The 20,971-nt window shown below is 38.1% G+C and overlaps 1 protein-coding gene across 5 annotated transcripts; it reads left to right on the top strand.

The window, feature by feature from the left end:
* Nucleotides 1-994: 994 nt before the first annotated feature.
* Nucleotides 995-19,781, top strand: ZC3H12D (zinc finger CCCH-type containing 12D). 5 transcript variants are annotated; one of them, XM_039346882.1, is made up of 7 exons: nt 995-1,659; nt 4,282-4,467; nt 5,391-5,714; nt 13,733-13,872; nt 14,732-14,966; nt 16,060-16,166; nt 17,458-19,781. In XM_039346882.1, exons 3-7 carry the CDS (start codon nt 5,413-5,415, stop codon nt 18,456-18,458), a joined length of 1,785 nt encoding a protein of 594 aa, XP_039202816.1. In that variant the 5' UTR covers nt 995-1,659; nt 4,282-4,467; nt 5,391-5,412; the 3' UTR covers nt 18,459-19,781. The 5 variants fall into 5 exon arrangements, with proteins under 5 accessions (XP_039202816.1, XP_039202820.1, XP_039202819.1 ...); XM_039346886.1 differs by having other exon boundaries at nt 5,377-5,714; XM_039346885.1 differs by having other exon boundaries at nt 4,205-4,467.
* Nucleotides 19,782-20,971: the final 1,190 nt, after the last annotated feature.

The raw sequence follows: 20,971 nt of genomic DNA, 5'->3' as shown, positions 1-20,971 counted from the left end.
GATGATTTGTTCTGGAAGACGTAACTACCTGTTGGTATAAGCCAGGGGTCTTCAAACTTGGCCCTTTTATGACTTGTGGACTTCAAATCCCAGAATTCCTCAGCCAGCAGAATTCTGGGAGTTGAAGTCCATAAGTCATAAAAGGGCCAAGTTTGAAGACCCCTGGTATAAGTAGACAGTTTCAACAAACATGCTGGCTAAACTATAGCTACAGCTATAAACTGTAACAGAGTATTTTTTTTCTGTCTTTAAGGTTTTTTTTACTTAGACCCTCTCATTAGCTATTATGTGTTTTTAAAAAAGCAAGTGATTTGTAAATGAGTCTTAGATTGTCTCCCTTAAAACATTCATCCCAAATGCATGTCATTTTCTATGGACTATTTGTTCATTAAGCAGTGCAATGAAAGAATTCAATTGTGTTAACATCACAATGATTCTAAATCAGAATAGGCAAATCAGAGGTACATGTAGCCCCTGGATCCTAACAAATTGTAATTTTTTTTAGTCTGAAAAAGAGAAAGCATACTTTGTATAGTGAGAAATTGTTAATTTCATTAAGTTATAAAGCTAAGATATTTTGACCTATTACTAATTGCTGCTCTACCCTGCTGCTCAAGAACCTGCTCAACCCTTGGTCTGTTTTAAATGCCACCAAAACCCTCCCCTAGTTATCCATGATCTGACTGAAACTGGATTGCTTTAAGATTTCTCATGTTAACCAGGTTTGCAGGGTAGAAAATTTTCTTTGGGAAGCTAAAAGACAGAAAATAAATATTATAAATTTGCAGCTTTTCTTAGAATAATGTACATTTTAGAACAGTGTCCAAACCCTTTATGACAGTGGTTCTCAACCTGTGGGTCGGGACCCCATTTGGGGTCGAATGACCATTTCACAGGGGTCACCAAACCATGCTGTCCACCATTTTTTTCCCTTTTCCCTAGCTGTCCTACTCCCTCTTATTGGTGGCCACACCCACTTGGGGGTCACCGCAACATGGGGAACTGTATTATGGGGTCACGGCACTAGAAAGGTTGAGAATCACTGCTTTATGACAAGCCTGACCTATCAGATCACTTCAGCAACTGAAAGCTTTTATCTTCCACCTTCTTTGCTAAACAGTTTTAAGAGCAGTAAAATGCACCCAACCTATTTCCTTATGTGTTTCCCATGGCAATTCCACCAAGCCTTACGAGCTGAGAGGGGAAACAAAGGAAAGTGGAATAAATCTCTGCATCTCAATGGAGCAAAAAGCAAGGGAGAGAACAAAATGCATTTGTTGATTAATATGTCAGTGCTTGCAAATATTCTAATGAAGCTAAAAAAAAATCCTGCTATTTATGATTTCTATTTCTCACGTGGACAATGACCTTTGTGTTGTAATCTGGCTAGCCCTCCCTGTTTTGCTAAATTGAAGTATGTATATTGTAATAAGTAAATGAGGAGTTGCCCATTAAGGAAGTAGAAATGTTTTCATGAAATGAGTTATAAACTGCACATTGCACTTTGTCAAAATCAATAACAGTGTGCCTTAAAAAAAAATAGCTGAACTTCCTTGAGAATTGCAAACACAGTGTAGCCTTCTGCGTCTCCTTGGGGTACGGCGAAGGCACAGCCAGCCTAGCCATTCCAGTCTCTTAAGCAAAGGCACTACGCTTTCTGTGAGTACGGATCATTTTCTTTTAACCTAGTTCTGCAAAAGCATTCGGTGGGGAGAAGAAAGCAGGACCAAATTGGAACCAAACAGCATCTTTAAGTCTTTGCTTAATGTATAGCCGTATGCTTGTATCCTGCCCTGAGAAGGCCTCCAAGTACAAGCAAGGAATTGGCATAGATTCCATCTACTTGGAGAATAGGGAGAGAGCTTTTCTCCCAGGGCAGATTTATCTCTGCAGCTTTGAAGAAAATTAAATGGGCGGGCACAGAATGGAAGACCATTGTGTTCCCGACTTCTCAACCATTTTAGCTCATGGCTGAGCAAAAATAACCCAAAACGTTTTGGTCAGAAACAACCTGGGGAAAAAATTAGAGTAATTTTAGAAGTCAAGATTGGTTCTCATTGCCCTTCCTCTTCCCTCCATGCCTCCCTGTAAAACTTATTCCACCACCCTCTCCCTATCTTCCTAGCCCTTCCCTTCTCTCCCTTCATCCACCACTAATGTATTAGCCTAACAAAGATCTCTATTCTACCGGCCAGCCCACCTGTGATATTCCCAGCACTTGTCCTTCCTTCTCTTCCTGTTACTGCCACCATTAATGTTTCCCTTTTCCTCTGAATCACTTCTGCCTAGAACAACCATATTTTGGGTTCATTTTGGACCAAAACATCAGGAACACAAGGAGTATCCAGAGCTGGCTTTTGGGGCCCAGATTGTTGAGTGTATTAGAATCAAATAATCCAAGAGGGAGGTCAGTAGACCTGGGAAACATTAAGTTTGCAGGCAAAGTATTTTAAGCATAGAAATTGTTGGCATAGAAAATGCCCACCTCCCTGCTTTCAGAGTGTTAAGACTATAATGTTGAGAGACTCCAGAGGAATAAAATGAAGCAGCCGAGACCGATGGAAAACAACTATACCTTCCCTTTTCTGTGTGCCAAAGTTGCAGGTGGAGAAACAACTGCTCAATCTGACCAGTTATGGAGAAGTGGTGATTGGAACATGTTCAGTGTAGAAGAAGACACACAGAGAGAGAGGAGATGGGGGTGGGGTGGGGTGGGAGTTACAAATTTTTATAAAATGTTTCTCAAGGAGGCAGACAGATATGTTTGACTCAATAAACAGCAAAGGTTTGTAATGGGCTGGCCACTTACCTGCAGTTAAGTTCTGTTTAGACATATGTATTGAGTGAATTTGATATAGTGGTAAAGGCACCAGGCTAGAAACTGGGAGACTGAGAGTTCTAGTCCCACTTAGGCACAAAACCAGCTGGGTGACCTTGGGCCAGTCACATTCAGCTCTAGAAAGGAGGTAAAAGCAATTTACTTCTAAAAGCTTTTGCCAAAAAAACTGCAGGAACTAGTCCAGGAAGCGGCCAGGAGTCAAAACTAACTCAAAGGCTTTAATTGACTACTTTTTCAAGTGTGTTGCACCGTGTGATAGATCATACATTCAGAAATAAAATGATCAAGTACAAATTCATTCCTTGGCATATTAGAGGCAAAGGTTGATCCCTCCAAAATTGCAAGCAAGATGTCTAGATAGCAGCCCATAGAGTTACATGGAATTCTAAAAAACTTACAGAATAAGATGTCCTTATTACGGTACACCTGAACCTAGTTACACATAGATCAGTCTCATTCATCAGGTTTTTTAATTCAGTTGTGAAAATGAACATTGCCCACTCCAGATTTTGCCCTATAATGTAACCCTCCAGGACATGATATATTAAAATAAATCCTAGCACAATGTTTTGTATATTTTGGTATTAGTGGCAGCAAATTATACCAATACCTGAGGGCCATAACTTATTTACCTATATTTATACTGTAACACTACAGCTGCATACCAAGAAAACAAACAGTAAATGAGACCCTAATCAAGGAACTACCAAGGAGAAAATAACATCCCCTTCAACAAGTTACCATATATAAAGAGAGAGCAACCCCTCCCCTTCCCTTCTAGCACTAAAGAGGTTACCTGCTCTGGTAATAAAATGTCTCCAAGCATACAACCAAGGTCCCAGAACACCAAGGGCTCCATAAAAAAATGCTATGAATATGTCAAAAAAAGTATGTTAATTGAAGTAACTATTGGAAAAAAATATCATTTTGGTTTGCTTATGGAATGGTTTAATGATTGCGAGGCCTGCATTAATGCCTGACCATTGAAAAAAAATGTTTTCCCTTTACAAAGAGAAAAGTAATACAAGTGAATAAAAAATATGGAGGGGGATTTAGCTGAATTCAAAGATTATGCAACATGATAATGAGCTAAATTTAGAAGTGCAGTACAGTTCTGCCTTGAAAAGAGGATGTGCAGAATGATAACTCTGAATTTCCCTCCACTCAGTCATGGGACCGCTAGAAGCTAAAGCTCAAAATGTTTAGAGGGCTGCGGGTTCTCTTTGCACAATGGTTCTTAAACATGCAGTCAAAGCAATGTCTCCCACCTACCTCATAATCAGGTCTCAAATTATCAATGACACTTTTTTTTTCAGTAACCCTGGAGAATGTTTATTGCTAACCCTTTGTTATTTACTTCACTAGCAAAAGAGATGGTATCTGTCCTCTGCTAACCACAGTGCAACTCCCTGGTGAAGTTGTTTTTCATTTGTTTTAATCAGAGATAAGGCTGAAGTCAAGAATCTGCGTGCGTATGTACATGCACAGGATTTGGCCTACGTCACTCTTGCACACCTATCTTAGGCACATACCTGATGTTCTGATGGATTTTGGTTTCCCAGAGGTTATATTTAATAAGAGAGAATTACTGATGCTCAGAACATCTCAAGACAGGCAGTACACATCTGGTAAGTCAAGAGAGCTAACACAATCTGAGACTGGTAAAGCAAAGACTCTATTTTATCCTCATGAGCTTTTTTTTTTTTTTAACTCAAGAGAAATCTAAATAGAAATGTTTGTTTTATCCAATATTTAGAAAGCATTATATTGATGTGTGATAAATTGTCCCTTGAGGAGACTGAATCCTAAGCAGCAAAAACTCTGCACAATTTGAGGGTCTCCAAATGATTTAGGATTATTTCTTCCAGGATCATCAGGCAAGTTACAAATTCTGATAGTGAGCACCAGTTTGAAAAACGGAGATTCATATGAACAGATTCCCAAGAGCTTTTTGTCTCTGAACATCTGTCAATATTATATGTATAAAAACCTGAACGTTGGGAAATGTTGGGGCTTGCTTAACAATGCACTTCAAGGATAGAAAACAAACTTTTATTATGTTTATTAAAGTTATATAGATATTTCTTTGCAATATATAATACCCAACTGGGTGATTTTGCGTCAGTCTCTCTCCCAGCCCAACCTACCTCACAGGTCTGTTGTAAGAAAAATAGGAGAGGAAGTTGTGTTGAATGTTCGCCACCTTGAGTTATAATAAAGGTGGGATATAAATAGTAGAGATATGATTATTTTATAAACAATAATTCGATTTTATAATTTTCTTAAAAAGTATACTAGATTCTGTAACAACGAATCGTTCTATATTAGAAAAATTGCTTACTCTAAGGTGTTTTTTTTTGTCTTCTAATTGGCACTTCCTTGATTTATCATTGTCACCAAATAATTATTTTTGTTTTTTTCTTTCTCTCTTTAAAAGACATATTATCAGTTGCTATACTGGATGATCATTACTGACTAAAAGCAGCACAACTATTCCCTGCACCCAGCTATACCATCTGATTCTCTAATTTATAAAGTTCTATTCCCGCAGGATTTCCTATCTTGGGGCAAACATGGAAGCCCAACAGAACAAGCTTGAATTCTTCCATAAGCTGGGCTATAGCAAAGAGGAGGTGTGCAAAGTGCTGGGGAAATTAGGTCAAGAGGCTTCAGAGAATGATTTGCTGCAAGAATTGATTCTCACGGGGAGGAGACCTGTGGAGAGTGAGAATGGGACACAAAGTTTTCAGCCCAATCTTGCTGCCCATGGAATATCTGGACCCCTCCCATTTCCCCAGAGCTCTACTGAGGAACCAAATGAGGCGACTGGTCATTTGAGACCTATTGTAATCGATGGGAGCAACGTTGCAATGAGGCAAGCATCCTTCCATTTTGTTGTCTTTGTTTGCTCTGCAGACCTAGAATGTTACAGGTCAAGATGGAATATTTAAAATATGCTGAATGCAACTGTGGGTTCTTGGGGTGAGACCACTCCTTTTTTCAGGAAGGCATAGTATTAATGGTGTGATTGTGTCGCATTCAAACTTTTATGACATAAAGTTCTTCTCTAACGTAACTGAGCTGTGACAGCATGAAGATGTGCTACATTCAAATAGGGGCCCCAGGAAGGACATTTCATGTGAGAACTGATCTTATCTAAATTGTAGCTGAGGAGACTAAATACATACAAAAAAAGCTCTTTTTTCAAAATCCATTTTTGCACATTTCCTAAACTGACAGGCATCCTATCTCGGGGAGATCTGCATCCAAGGCCAGTTAAATTTCTGCTGCCCATTTTATTACAAAATTCAAGTGAAGATAAAAGTCCTTTTTACGACAACAGATTTCACTGTTTTTTTGTAGAGCTCCTGATGACAAAAACCAGTGTGGTGAGTGGCACAGAAAAGTGTCTGCAGAGTCAGTGACCTTACATTTAAACATATTGGGTGTGGGGTGGAGAAAGAACAAAAAATAATAAATGATGCATGCATGTTCACATGACTTCACTGAGCACAAATCTGCCTTTCACAATCAGGGGCCCTCCAGTTATACTGAACTGCAAGTTTTGGCACTATCATTACCATGGTATGTTGAAGGAAGGGTTTCACAAAGGTGGACTCTTCTAAGATGAAACTTCCATCTATCTACTACATTAGTTCCATGTAGGCAGCATGCCCGGCTCCTTTCTCAGATTTGCATGACAGTTGTGTGTGTCCTTGATGTACCCTTGAATAGTGTTTCTCAGACTTGGCAACTTTAAGATGCGTGGAACGTCAACTCTCAAAATTTCCCAGGCAGCTATGCTGGAGTTGAAATCTACGCAACGTAAAGTTACCAACACTGCTAGCTTAAGTTTTTTGTTTCTAACATTATTGGCTTTTAATTTTTCTGTTTGCTTTTATGATGTGTTTTAAAACGTGTGTACATTGCCTTGAGTGGTTTTGCAATTATGCAGCTTTTATGAATTGAAATATTTGCAGTAATAATAAACTGGCACCTGCTGGACTATGAGTCTCATAATTCCCCACCAGAAAGATCCCATCTGCTGAGAATAATGAGAGTGGTAGTCCAACACATCTAATGGTCTCAGAATGAGTAATGCTGTTCAGCTAATCAAGAAATAGTTAAAAGTTGGGAGTAAATGATTCCTGACTCACGTCTTTAACCAGCATAGGTAACCATACAAATGAGCTGCTTTCCCTTTAGAGAGGAGTCCCCAGTATCTCAGGAAAATGCAGTAACGTATGTGTGAGAGTCAACAAGGATTTTACAATTTGTCTTAAGCAGCCTAGAACATGCAACCCCGGAGGGGATATCAGGGACTCCAATATCAAGCAAAATGTATCTAACAGAACAATGACAACAATGCTAATGTAAATAAGCTCTTATGCTTAACAATCAAAAAGTTCTGTGAATTTGCCTAGTGAATGTGTAAAGACTCTGTTGGTAAAAATAAAGGAAATGAAAGCCACTTTATTCCATACCAGCCTTCTCTAGCCAGTATGGTTAGCTTACTACTCAAATAATGGCACCTGCTCTATCTTGGCAAATTGTCTTAAGACAGTGGTTCTCAACCTTTTTAATGCCGCGACCCCCCCCAACCGGTCGTAAGTCGAGGACTACTCAACCGGTCGTAAATCGAGGACTACTCAACTGGTGCAGCACCGTTTGCAGAATGGGACTTTTGGTAGGCTCAGCAGGGCAGAGACAGCCTGGACAATTCCTATTGGCTTTTGAAAGCCAATAGAATTAGACTCTATTCAAGAGAGTCTATTCTATTGGCTTTCAAAAGCCAATAGAATAAAAGGGAGTAGCACAGCTAAGGAAAAGGGGGAAAAAATGGCGGACTGCGTTGTTTGGCGACCCCTGTGAAATGGTCGTTCGACCCCAAATGGGGTCCCGACCCACAGGTTGAGAACCACTGTCTTAAGATAATGAGTTTGTCTCCCTAAGTAAATAGCAGACTTCTAGTTACTTTGCATACCAAAATATACCATAAAGTATATTTAAATTAAATTCAAATAGGGTACCAACACCTTCTGATAACCTAACAATGGATTTCATCCATCGCAAGTTTACATGCATTTCCCCTTGGTCCATGCCATAGGAACTGGAATTGCCACTAAGATGCAGAAAAGAACTTTTTTTTTAGATTAGAGAGATGTACATGCAAATATGTAAACAACAGGAAATTGCTGCACAATTGAGAAAAAATATGTATAACATATGATACTCAGCTAGGTGGCAGCACCTAAACAGGATTCGATTTACTTTCTATTTGGACACCCTAGCCCTAAAAACACCTCAGAAGCCAGCAATGGCAAATGACTTTCATATTTTTGCCAAGAAAACTACACTAAAATGTCCTTGAAGCTATCAGAGGTCAAACTTAACTTGAAGTGAATTTTACCCTATAAGATATAATAGAAGCAGTAACTAATATTCAGAATATGCAGAGTAGAATAATCATTAGTTTACTAGAGTTTTATAGTAATAATAATAATAAAGTTGGAAGGGACTTTGGAGGTCATCAAGTCCAATCCCCTGCTCAGGCAGGTAACCCTATATCATTTCAGACAAATGGCTATCCAGTTTCTTCTTAAAAACTTACAGTGTTGGAGCATTCACCACTTTTGGAGGCAGGTTGTTCCACTAGTTAATTGTTCTGTCAGGAAGTTTCTCCTTAGTTCTAGGTTGCTTCTCTGCTTGATTAGTTTCCATCCGTTGCTTCTTGTCCTGCCTTCAGGCGCTTTGGAAAATAGCTTGACTCTCTCTTCTCTGTGGCAGCCCCTGAGATATTGGAACACTGCTATCATGTCCCCCCTCGTCCTTCTCTTCATTAAACTAGACATACCCAATTCCATCAACCTTTCCTTATATGTTTTAACCTCCAGTCCCCTAATCATCTTTGTTGCTCTTCTCTGTACTCTTTCTAGAGTCTCAACATCTTTTTTACATCGTGGTGACCAAAACTGGATGCAGTATTCCAAGTGTGGCCTTACCAAGGCATTGAAGAGTGGTATTAATACTTCACGTGATCTTGATTCTATCCCGCTGTTAATGCAGCCTAGCACTGTGTTGGCCTTTTTGGCAGCTGCAGCACACTGCTGGCTCATATTTAAGTGATTGTCTACTAGGACTCCGAGGTCCCTCTCACAGTTACTACTATTGAGCATGGTGCCACCTATGCTGTACTTGTGCATTTGTTTTTTCTTGACTAAATGTAGAACCTTGCTTTTTTCACCATTGAATTTCATTTTGTTAGTTAGTGCCCAGTGTTCAAGTCTGTCCAGATCCTTCTGTATCTTAAGCCTGTCTTCTGGAGTGTTGGCTATTCCTGCCAGCTTGGTGTCGTCTGCAAATCTGATGAGTTCCCCCTCTAGTCTCTCGTCCAAATCGGTGATGAAGATGTTGAAGAGCACTGGGCTCAGAACAAAGTCCTGGGGCAACCCACTACACACTTCCCTCCATGTAGATGTGGTTCCATTGAGGACCACACGCTGAGTACAGCCGGTCAGCCAGCTACAGATCCATCTGGTGGTGATGCTGTCTAACCCACATTTTTCTATCTTATCAAGTAGTAGGTTGTGATCTACTTTGTCAAATGCCTTACTGAAGTCCAAGTAAATTATATCCACAGCATTCCTCTGGTCCACTAATTTTGTCACTTGGTCAAAGAATGCAATAAGGTTTGTCTGGCATGATCTGTTTTTGACAAACCCGTGTTGGCTTTTATTAATGACTTGGTTTGCCTCTAGGTGTTCGCTGATTCGTTGTTTGATTATCTTTTCCAGAATCTTCCCAGGTATTGAGGTCAGGCTGATAAGTCTGTAATTTCCTGGATCAATTTTTTTCCCTTTTTTGAAGATGGAAACTACATCAGCTCTTTTCCAGTCCTCTGGTAGTTCCCCAGTGCTCCAGATCTTTGAAAAATATAGTTCAGTGGTTCTGAGATCATATCTGCCAGTTCCTTGAGAACCTTGGGATGTAATCCATCTGGTCCTGGTGATTTGAACTCGTCTAGGCTGGACAGGTGTTCACTTACCATTTTCTTGCGTATCTTGTGTTTCTATTCTGTTTTTTATGGCACTATTTTTGATAGGTTGGTCTGCTTTTTCCCTTTGTGTAAAGACAGATGCGAAAAACAAGTGAAATAGTTCTGCTTTCTCCCTGTTGCTTGTCACCTTCTTGCCACTTTCACACACTAATGGACCAATTGTTTCCTTCACTTTTTTCTTGTTTTTTCCATATTGAAAGAAACTTTTTTTGTTATTTTTGACTTTGGTCGCAAGCCTTAGTTCATTTTGAGCCTTAGCATTCCTCACTTCATCTTTGCAGGCTCGGGCTATTTGCTGATATTCTGACTTAGTTATGTGTCCCTCTTTCCACTTTCTATACTTGTCCTTTTTATCTTTCAATTGATCAGAGAGTTCTTTGTGCAGCCATGCTGGGTTCTTTTGAGAGCTGTTATTTTTCCTTTGTTGGTATTGTGCTAGACTGGGCTTTTATTATCTCACTTTTCAAAATTTCCCAAACTTCTTGAGTTGTTTTCCCCTGGAGGATTCTCATCCATGGAATCCTTCCCAAACTCTAAGTTTATTGAAATTAGCTCTCTTGAAGTCCAAGACTCTAGTTTGACTGTGTTCTAGTGCTTGTGCTTCCATAATGTTGAATTCCAATATTGCATGATCACTTCCTCCCAAGGTTCTTATGGCTTCAACACCTTCTATCGTTTCATCTCTATTAGTGAGAATTAGATCCAAAATGGCTAATCCCCTAGTTCCCTTCTCTACTTTTTGGGAGACAAAGTTGTCTGCTAGATTTGTCAGGAATCTGTTTGATCTTCCACTTGGTGCAGAGTTTGTCTCCCAGTTGATGTCAGGGTAATTAAAGTCCCCCTTTGAACAGATACTTTTACAATATAGAAGAAATTAAGTAGATTTACTAAGTAATTGTGGAATATTGCTAAAGTTATTGCCTATTTGGTTAGTTTCCATGAAGACAAGAAAAAAAAAATCCTGCCTCTTCCTTTCTGTCACAAGTTCATGATCTGTGTTTCACTCAAAATTTTTGTTTATTTTATGTGAAACCACCTGGAGTCCAGGGAATTGATGGCATACAAACTGCTTCAGTGAAAAACCTGTTCCCAAACTGAGAATTCTAAAAAAGGATAGAATAAATGAATACATAAGAAGAGAGCCTATTAATTGTGGGCAATTAATTTAAGTGTAATTTTAAATCTATGATGGCAGTCATTTTTACAATTAACTTCTGGATCCACCCTTTCAATAATAACCTTCCTTTTGTCCTTTGTTAAGGTATTTTGTTCCATTTTGGGTTATTAATTCAAATTTAAGTACTTTCTCCATTTATCTACTTGTGTTATTTATTTCTGTAATCGTTACTTCTTTCTGGTTCCCTCTACAGTGTCCAACATGCAAATTCCCATCATATCATGTTTTCTTTAAAAAAAAGGAATAAATGAATATAGGAAAGTCCCATTAATTATATGCAATTAATTTAAATATAATTTTAAGTCAATTATGTAAGATTCTGCTCTTTATAAGATTCTAGGTGTTGCCATAGCATAGCATTCAACACCCAGATGTGGACTGCATTTTGAAATGGTAATGTATCTGATAGAGCAGGGGTAGGCAACCCAAAACACTCAAAGAGCCACTTGGACCCGTTTCCCACCGAAAACAAAACACTGGGAGCCGCAAAACCCTTTTGATATCTAAAATGAAGCTAACACTGCATATATTCTTTTTTATCATTTTATATATATGTATATGTGTATTTACATATATATGTATATCTGTACATACATATATGTATATGTGTATACAGTATATATATATGTGTGTGTGTGTATGTATATGTATGTATGTATGTGTGTATGTATATGTATATGTATGTATGTATGTATATATATGTTTTCTGATATATGTATATATATATATATGCTATTAGAATAATGATCACTAAGAGAGTATTTTAAGAGAATAAAATTTAATCAACCATTAAAATTTTAATCAACCTAGCTTTCGTCAAAATGCACTTGACATTGTCAGGGTTAAGAGGCAAGTACTGAGAGGAGATCTATATACCATTGTTAAGCATCTGCTTCCGGCCGATGACACGCTCTAGGAGCCGGAAGCAGACGCTTAACAACGGTATATAGATCTCCTCTCAGTACTTGCCTCTTAACCCTGACGATGTCAAGTGCATTTTGATGAAAGCTAGGTTGATTAAAATTTTAATGGTTGATTAAATTTTATTCTCTTAAAATACTCTCTTAGTGATCATTATTCTAATAACATGGACATTCCCAAAAGTCACATTTTTACTTTTATTCTTTTTATATATATATATATTAAAGGTAAAAAAGGGTATATGCAGTGTTATCTTCATTTTAGATGTCAAAAGGGTCTGTCTCTCTCTCCCTCCCTCTCTCTTTCTCCCTCTCTCTCTCCCTCTCTTTCTCTTTTTCTCTTTCCTCTCCCACCTCTCTTTCCTCTCCCCCTCTTTCTCTCTCTCTTTCTTTTTCTCTTTCCTCTCCCTCCCTCTTTCTCCCCCCCTCTCTCTCTTTCTCTCCCCCCCTCTCTCTCCCTCTCTCCAATCTTCTGCTCACATGGGAAGCTGGCTTCAAGCTGTTCTCCAACAAGCTCAGGGGTAGGCAACCTTGGCTCTTTTATGACTTATGGACTTCAACTCTCAGAATTCCTGAGCCAGTATAGCTGGGCTAACTAGCTCTCTCCTGCTCTTCCTGCTTCCTTCAGAGATGCAGCCAAGGCAGGAGCCCCGCCCAATAAGCTTTTCAGCTCCTTGGAGAACACTGTGAGTCCACTCTCTTTTTTTTACACACACACACAGAGACAGAGAGAGAGAGAGAGAGAGAGAGAGAGAGAGAGAGAGAGAGAGAGAGAGAGAGAGAGAGAGAGAGAGAGAGAGAGAGAGAAGGGAAGCGCAAGTGCCTCTCTCTGTCACTCTCTCTCTCTGCCAATGGCAGAGGAGGCTGGGAGCTGCAGGGGAAGGCTCAAAGAGCCACATGCAGCTCCGGAGCCACAGATTGCCAGCCTGTGTGTTAGAGTCTAGAATAGATAACCAAAAAGTAGGTAGAAACTCTACTTCATGCAGAATACACAAATATATTCCCTGTTACATTTCAAATAAACATCTTTAGACTGAAATAAATTTTACTACCAACAAGTTGATTTCAGGCAAAATTCAAACCACCCCACTTTTTTTATAGAAGTCTGCCAGACATCTAAGAACTTTACTGGGATTTTTCAAATCTGATTCAATCCTGAATATTAGACATCTTATTATAATTGCACTGCTAGATCCATTTGTTTCCCATCTTTCTCTTGGCCCTGCATCCAGATAGATTTCTAAGTCAGGAGAATGCAAAATAATATCTAATTTGAATCCTTCTTCCCAAAAGATTCATAACAAAAAAGGTGTGGGAGATAGACAAAGATAACAGTCTTCTCTCTTTACTTTGTTTTTAAAAGATAGATCTACAAAATGCCATTTTTTGTAGAATGCCATCTATCTTTTGTAGAGCAATCAGATATGTTAGTACATCAGACATATTTTGCCTTTCCTGGAACTGATCATCCCTCCATCAAAATCAATATTGAAATTACACAACAGTTAGAAAAAGAAATGCTTTTAGACACATTTTGAGCTAGGAAATGGTTTTCAATACAGAATAAAATACTATAAATCCATTTTTTAACAGAAAAAAAAAGCCATTCTCACTAGCCAGAAATTTTAGCTCCCAGGCACAAGAACTCCTTTAAATCCAGCATATGATATATGGCAGAAGCCATTAAAATGTACTGAACTTGCTAACATTAAAAAATAATTGCTTTTCATTTTTTTCAGTCATGGAAACAAAGAAGTGTTTTCATGCTTAGGAATTCAGCTCGTGGTAGACTGGTTCAAACAAAGAGGTCACCAGTACATCAAAGTTTTCGTTCCATCTTGGAGAAAGGAACAGTCTCGATTTGATACCCCTGTTACAGGTATGAACAAATCCAACAGATTTTCAGTATGAAGTATTAGTTTCCAGTTATACAGTAAATTACTCATACTTCAATCAATGAGATTAAATATTTATCAGAACACTGCTTCTATGGAAGTACAAAAGGCATAAGGCAAAAAAAACACAATTAGAACCATCCCAATCAGTTTTGCTATAGCTACTGATTTTTGAATAGTTAAACAAACTTTAAGTTCCTATTATTTTTGTCTAAGAAACAGCTAGCTTGGTTATTTATTTATTTTACCAATAACCATAACTTCAAAAAACTACCAAAAGTATGCTTTTTCTTTTGCTCAGCTCCCAGATGTGAGAATCAGTTGTTGAGTTATCATAGATTCCAAACCAACTTTGAGCACATAACAGATAGCTTATTGAATTAGTTTATAAAACAAAAATAGCAAGCAATGTTTAAACAGGGAACGTGTGATCCTTCAAATGTTGCTGAACTTCTAGCATCTCTCAACATTGGCCAGGTTGTCTAGAACTTATATTCAGGAACATTTAGTAGACCACAATGGACCAGATAATTTACATTTCAGTTCATATTCTAATTAAATGGAAAGCATTAGGATTTATTCCAAATTAAATGGGCACCGAAATGGTGTTTTATAAATTCATGAACTTGATGAATCAGCAGAGGGTTGGGCGAGAAGACCTCCATGGTCCCCCCCCCAACTCTATTAATTCTGTATTCTGAATGAAAACATGACCAAGCCATTTTTTGATTCCTTGTGCAATGCTGATCATTGTAAAACCCATCTTCCACTTTTGCATGCGACAATTTTTTGTATGTGTGTGTGGTAGTATTTCTTCATTTTCCTGCCCCATTTTATTTTTAGATCAGCATATCCTTGAAAGCTTGGCCAAGCAAGCAATTCTCATCTACACACCATCCCGCAAAATAAAGGGCAAAAGAATGATCTGCTATGATGATCGCTACATTGTCAAATTGGCCTATGAGCAAGACGGGGTCATTGTTTCCAATGATAACTTTCGAGATCTGCAGAATGAAAATCCTGAGTGGAAATGGTTCATTGAGCAGCGACTGCTCATGTACTCTTTCGTCAATGACAAGTAAGAGTCTGATATATGCGCAAACAAGATTTCATCAATTTCTAGCTGAATTCTAATGTTAAAAAGTGGTGATTTCAAGGAGCAAGAACTAAAGTTTAAAATTTGGAAGCAGGAGCATGACAATCAATCAATCTTTTTTTTCTGTCATAGACCAGCAGATGAAAAACAAAATCCACAATTAGAACAAAAAAGGAAAAAAAATATAATTGCTGTAAAATATCTAAAAAGTATTTGAGCAAATATTACAGCGTACTGTACAAACTGTAAAACAGTACTTGGATATGGTCAAGGAAATAAAACCAGATTGATCTAAAAATAACAATTTTTTATTATTATTATTATCATCATTATCATTAATGATTATTAACTTAAGATAAACAAATCAAAACTTGGATATTTAGTTATGGAAATAATTTTATTTGCTACCCTGAATCAATATAGATATAATTTGCAAAATTGTGGCTATAATATACATTTAGTCAATTTTTTGTTCCCTTTTCCACGTGGCTGGCACATATTTTTCTGCTCCACATGTATTCTCTCCTCGTTTTTACACACATAGCAGCCTTACAAAGTGAGTTAGGCTAACAAAAGTGACCTTTTCATTTAAAATCACTTTGGGAGCTCAAAGATTGAATATAAGCTTGAATTGAGTTTCCCCAATGCTAAACAATACTTAATTAATCAATGTATTATAATATGTTATCAGTACTGTACTGGTTTTCAGAGGTGTTATCTTAAACCTTTCTAACTTGCCTGCCAAGGCAGAAATGCAGAAAATGGGCAACAAGGCAGATTTAGCTCACATTTATTTTGCTGGAGTAGTCACTAACTGGTTTTAATATACAATCTATATCTGTAGCTTCAAAGGGTTTGCCCCATGCAGATTTGCTATTTCCAATATTCTAATTTATGATGGCTTTAGAGATGTAAAAATATTCAAAACGTGTTTCAGAGTTCGCATGTATATTTGCAGGTATATTTTCCATGAGGACATTTGAATATTAAAAGATATAAAGATAGGTTGCGAACTTCAGCACGTGTCAGAAAATCATGAGAACGTTGATTCAGTAATTTCTGTTATTATTTTTAGATTCATGCCACCTGATGATCCTTTGGGCCGACATGGACCTTCTCTTGACAATTTTCTTAGCAAAAAACCTCTTTTCCCTGAATCAAAATGGCAGCTCTGTCCTTATGGTAAGTTTTGTTCAAGGCTTAATCCATTAGTTTGCCAGATTTACAATGAAACTAGTTACAGAAAGAACAAGACTAAAAACACTGGCTTCTCTCAACAATAGTTCATGATAATTTGCACATGATTTGCACATTCAGATATTTACATCTGGAACCCACAAATCTTTCAAAAGAGAGCAAGCACCCACCTTATCTGACATTATAGACACAGAAACACCCAAAAGTTCCAGGTCTCAGTTTGGCTAAATCAAACCATAACCCTCCCAGAATGGTTTAGCTAAACAATATGTTTTCTGCATGAAACAAAACACATTTTTCATTTTATGTGCACCTCTAGAAATGCCCATGAAGTCTCAAAGTGAACCTCTCAAGAAAAATCTTAAATAATCCCTGGTTTCATTTTTTTCTTCTATGTAGTAAACTTCACCCTACGGAGGTAGGAATATACAAAGGCTATACAAAGTATTAGGCAAAGCATTTTTATATGCTTCTGCATACCTGGCAAGTACAAGGATATAAAGGAATATTATGGTAGTAAAATTTCAGATTTTAGTATGTTGCACTCCCTTTTGCACAGTGGGAATTAATAAATAGTACAAAAATAGTAATAATTCCTGCCCCATTCTATATACCACATTCTTTCATCCACCATCAATTACAATGTTATATAAGAGAAGCTTGCTATTACGGCACTAACAAGAATAGTCAGCGTGTTTTGCTTATTCAATGGCAAAATTATATTCTCCAGACATTCAAAGATGTAATTTCCCAAAAGAATTTTTCTCAACATTATTCTGTTTTTGTATAAAATCAAAGTACAGGTAATTCTTGACATATGACTACAATTGGGGCCAGAATTTCCATTGTTACACAAGGCAGTTGTTAAGTAAGTTGTGTCCAATTTTATGACCTTTTTGCCAGAGTCATTAAGCAAATAACTGCATTTGTTAAGTAAATCCAGCTTCCCCCATTGACTTTGTTTACTAGAAAATGGCTGGGGAGGTCGTGAATGGTAATCAGGTGATCCCGGGATTCTGCCACTGTTGTAACTACAAGCCAGTTGCCAAGCCCCTGAACTTTGATCATGTGACCACAGAGATGCTGTGATGGTCATGAGAGGGTCGGCTCCAAGTCATTTTTTCCAGTGCTACCGTAACTGCAAATGATCACTAAACAAATGGACTACCTGTATATGGAAAGATTATTTTTACAAAATTAAAAAGCATAAGATGCTCCCGTCTGCTTCCATGCCTAACGATACTAGCCAATTATCTAGTCATTTTACTTCCCACAGGCAAAAAGTGCACCTATGGCATCAAGTGCAAATTTTACCACCCTGAAAGACTGAACTGGGACCATCTCTCTGTAGCTGATGAACTCCGTGTCAAAGCAAAAACCTACTCATTCAGTCAGAAGACTGAAGAGAAGAAGGGAATAAACCCCACGAATAAGAATGGACATCCATCATCTCTATATAGTCCTAGAAGTGCTATTAACAGAAGCAGCACAGCATTCAACTCAGAAGTAGTTCACAAGAGTGTCCCACAACAGATGGGAGAGTACCAGATGGATTCAGCTAACAACTGGACAAACATGTATCAGGACAACCACCAGGCTCCATTAACTTTATTACAACATGGTCAAACTGGATATGCAGCAGCGGTATCTGAGCAATTCGCTGCATCTTCTCTAAATGCCAGGACTTATTCTGGAAATATACTTGGAGGATCTGTAAAATATGAAGCCCTAGTAGGTGAGCCCCCTAGGGATCATTATCTCAGGTACAGCCAGGCTCCACTTTTGTCTCATCACAACTGGTGCTTGGACTGTCCATGTTTAGAAATGTGCAATTTCCAGGGGTGTTGCAGAAAACAGGCATCAGCAATACAGGCCTTACAAACACCTTCCTTTTTAGCAAGGCAGATCTCAAAGGGCCAGCCCAATGAAGAACAGGATTCTATAGATTCTTCAGCTGAGATATTTTCATATAACAAGTATGGAGATATGGGTTATATTGGACAAACCAGACCTTATGACCAGTTATTTTTGTTAGATTCCAACTCACTCGGAAGACACAGTTGTCCTTCTGGTGTGGAGTCTCAGCAGAATTTGGCTCAAAATCCATTTTCTCAAGAGAAAGCAAATGTCCAGCAACCCCTAAGGTTTATGTTCCCATATCTTCAGGAAAACCAAGCCTCAACTCCTTCCAACACAGACATAGTGAGAAATTTTATACCATTAGCTAAGAAGCATGGGAACCTGCATAGTAGGTACCCTAATAGGAAACCATGGTGAAGGTTATCTCATGTCTTCATTACGCAAGGTACATTCAACCTCAGCAAATCAACTGATAAGAACAGATAGACATATACTGTATATACAAACACATGCACAAATTTTATGTTTTTACTGGTTTCAAACATACATCCTAACTTTCAGTCCATTAAGCCGATTTATAGTCTTATTTGGATCCTTCTTACAGGCACTTTCCACAAACATCTTCTTAGATGGCTTCAGCTTCATATATGGGTTTCTATTTAACCATTCCCCAACAATTTCTTATTCTTTATCAAACCATGAGTAAGGTTTTTTCAATCTATGTTTGGTTAGGTTTCTGTTTAACACATTTATTCTACGCTCAGATCAAAGTAAACTCCAGGTGGCTACATGGATATGACCATGTAGAGTAGGTCAGTTTGTTATTTACTGGACTATCCTATTTATAGTTTTCTTGGCAACAATACAACAAAAATATATGAGTTATTTGCAATTGCCTTTTTCCAAGATGTTTTTCTAACAGATCTGAGATTTCCTGGTGGTCTCCCAAGCAGGGCTGTCACTGCTGAGTCTTTTAACAGAGCAGCCAAGTTCAGTAAAGGACTGCCAGCTGCTCTGACATGCTAGTCTTGCAGTAGAAAGGCAAAGGCACAAATGACAACAGTATTCTCCCAATCATCAAGGGATACATTTTCAATTATTCTGACTAGCTGGACTCCATGTTTTAGGCTTATGAATGTACACATTTATACCTCCTTTCCTAATAGGAGAAAATAGGCCTTCAGTTCGCATTTATATGTTCAAGTCCTCCCCTCCCCCCACATCTTTTGGTTGGTGCATTAATTGAAACACCTCCTGGACAAATACTTCTTCCCTCAGATTGGTTTAGTTTGTTATTTACTGGACTATCCTTGAATACGGTATTTTCAGAAACTGCAACTGATCCAATACAGGGAGATACCTGGATTGTTATCCAAAAACCTACATTTTGATATATTTCGGTAATATTTAAAAAAAAATCTCCATAGGTTTCTCTATTGTTTTTAGGGTTAGTCCAAAGTGCTGATGCTAATATAAACAAAAATGTATTTTAATTGATATACTTCTGTTTTTTGAAAGCGCCAATTAATTTTTTCTTATATTCCTGAAGCTGTGGATGGAATATAATGTCTGTTAATGGCTTATTTTGCAACTGCTTCCTAATTTACTTATTGTCTGCTTGTGGGAGAACTGTGCAAACAAATTATATTTTGTTTTTGAATTCAAAATAAATGTAGAAGCTACCAGGAGGACCTATTTGTGGAAAGGTGAAGGGCAGCTCTTTTAAATAAAAATAAATAACCCAATTACATCTAGTGTATCTCTTTTGTCAAATAAACCAAGTTATGACACATAAGGAAATGCTAATGCATTGGTGGGTTGGTTTTTAAATTGCTACTGAAGGGACAAAGTACATCTAGGAGGAAAATATAACGGTAGATCCCTTCTCTTCCTGCTATATTTCCCAATAGGAACTTCCCCCTCCCATTAGAAAAAGATGTACTAGCATATATCCAAGTTCTAGATCCTGTATCTTACAGGTAATTCTCAACTTATGACTTAATGGAGCCTGGTCTCTTATTACAATTAACAGCAATTTACTCACGGTTAGGAAGTTAACATATTGCATAAATAGTAGACACATGTGAAGTATTATTGGCTGAGTCCATGTGCTTTTATAATCCCTACGACGTTCTTGTTTTGAAATGTCATTCTGTAATTTTTTAAATTTGTCATTTACCTCAGACAGGGCTGATTCTTATAAGAATTTACTAATCAAAGAAAGCGATTCATTTATAATTTCCATACAACTAGTCCTCGATTTGCCACAATTGGGGCCAGAATTTCCGCTGTATGTTGGTGCAGTTATAAAGTGGGTTATCATATAACGAAAACCAGATTTTGACCCTTTTTTACTGCAGTCGTTAAGTGAATCTCATGCTCGACAAGAAATCATGCAGTTGTTAACAAAAACCAGTTTCTCCAGTTGACATTGCTTGTCAGAAACTGGCTGGGAAGGTAATAAATTGTGATTATGAAACTGCAGGATGCTGCAACTGGTTGCAAGTGTGAGCCAGTTGCCAAGTGCCTGAATTGCAATCATGTCACCGCAGAGGTGGCATGACAATCATAGGTGCGAGGACAGGTTAGAAATTGCTTTTTCCGAAGTCATCCTTGCTTTGAATAGTTGTTAAATGAATGGTTGTAAGTTGGGAACTACCTGTATTAATATATAACAGATAAAAATAAGCAATCAAAGATTGTGCCAGTATGCTTACTAAGGTTACATCTTAGCAACTGCAGATACCGAGCAGATTATTTCCTTAAAAGTACCTACAGCAGTGATGGCAAATCTTTTAAAGACTGAGTGCCCAAAAACTGACCCTGCCCCCGCTCCACCCCCTGCCCCCACTCCAACCCCACCCCACCTGCCCTCAGGGCCACTCACCACCTCCAGGGCCCGCCGCAGATCGCTCAGGCAGCCCAGCAGC

The sequence above is a fragment of the Crotalus tigris genome, unplaced genomic scaffold (genome assembly GCF_016545835.1).
Source record: "Crotalus tigris isolate CLP2741 ecotype Arizona unplaced genomic scaffold, ASM1654583v1 scf7180000018030.5226217, whole genome shotgun sequence".
Lineage (NCBI taxonomy): Eukaryota > Metazoa > Chordata > Lepidosauria > Squamata > Viperidae > Crotalus > Crotalus tigris.
Note: the sequence above shows the minus strand (reverse complement) of the source record. Positions and strands in the feature narration are given on the sequence as shown.

Excerpts from the sequence above, each read along its gene's own strand:
- ZC3H12D (XM_039346882.1), top strand. The coding sequence starts at position 5,413 with ATGGAAGCCCAACAGAACAAGCTTGAATTCTTCCATAAGCTGGGCTAT. Across the intron at positions 13,873-14,731 it reads ATTTGATACCCCTGTTACAG|ATCAGCATATCCTTGAAAGC; the intron begins GTATGAACAAAT and ends TTTTATTTTTAG. Across the intron at positions 16,167-17,457 it reads ATGGCAGCTCTGTCCTTATG|GCAAAAAGTGCACCTATGGC; the intron begins GTAAGTTTTGTT and ends TACTTCCCACAG.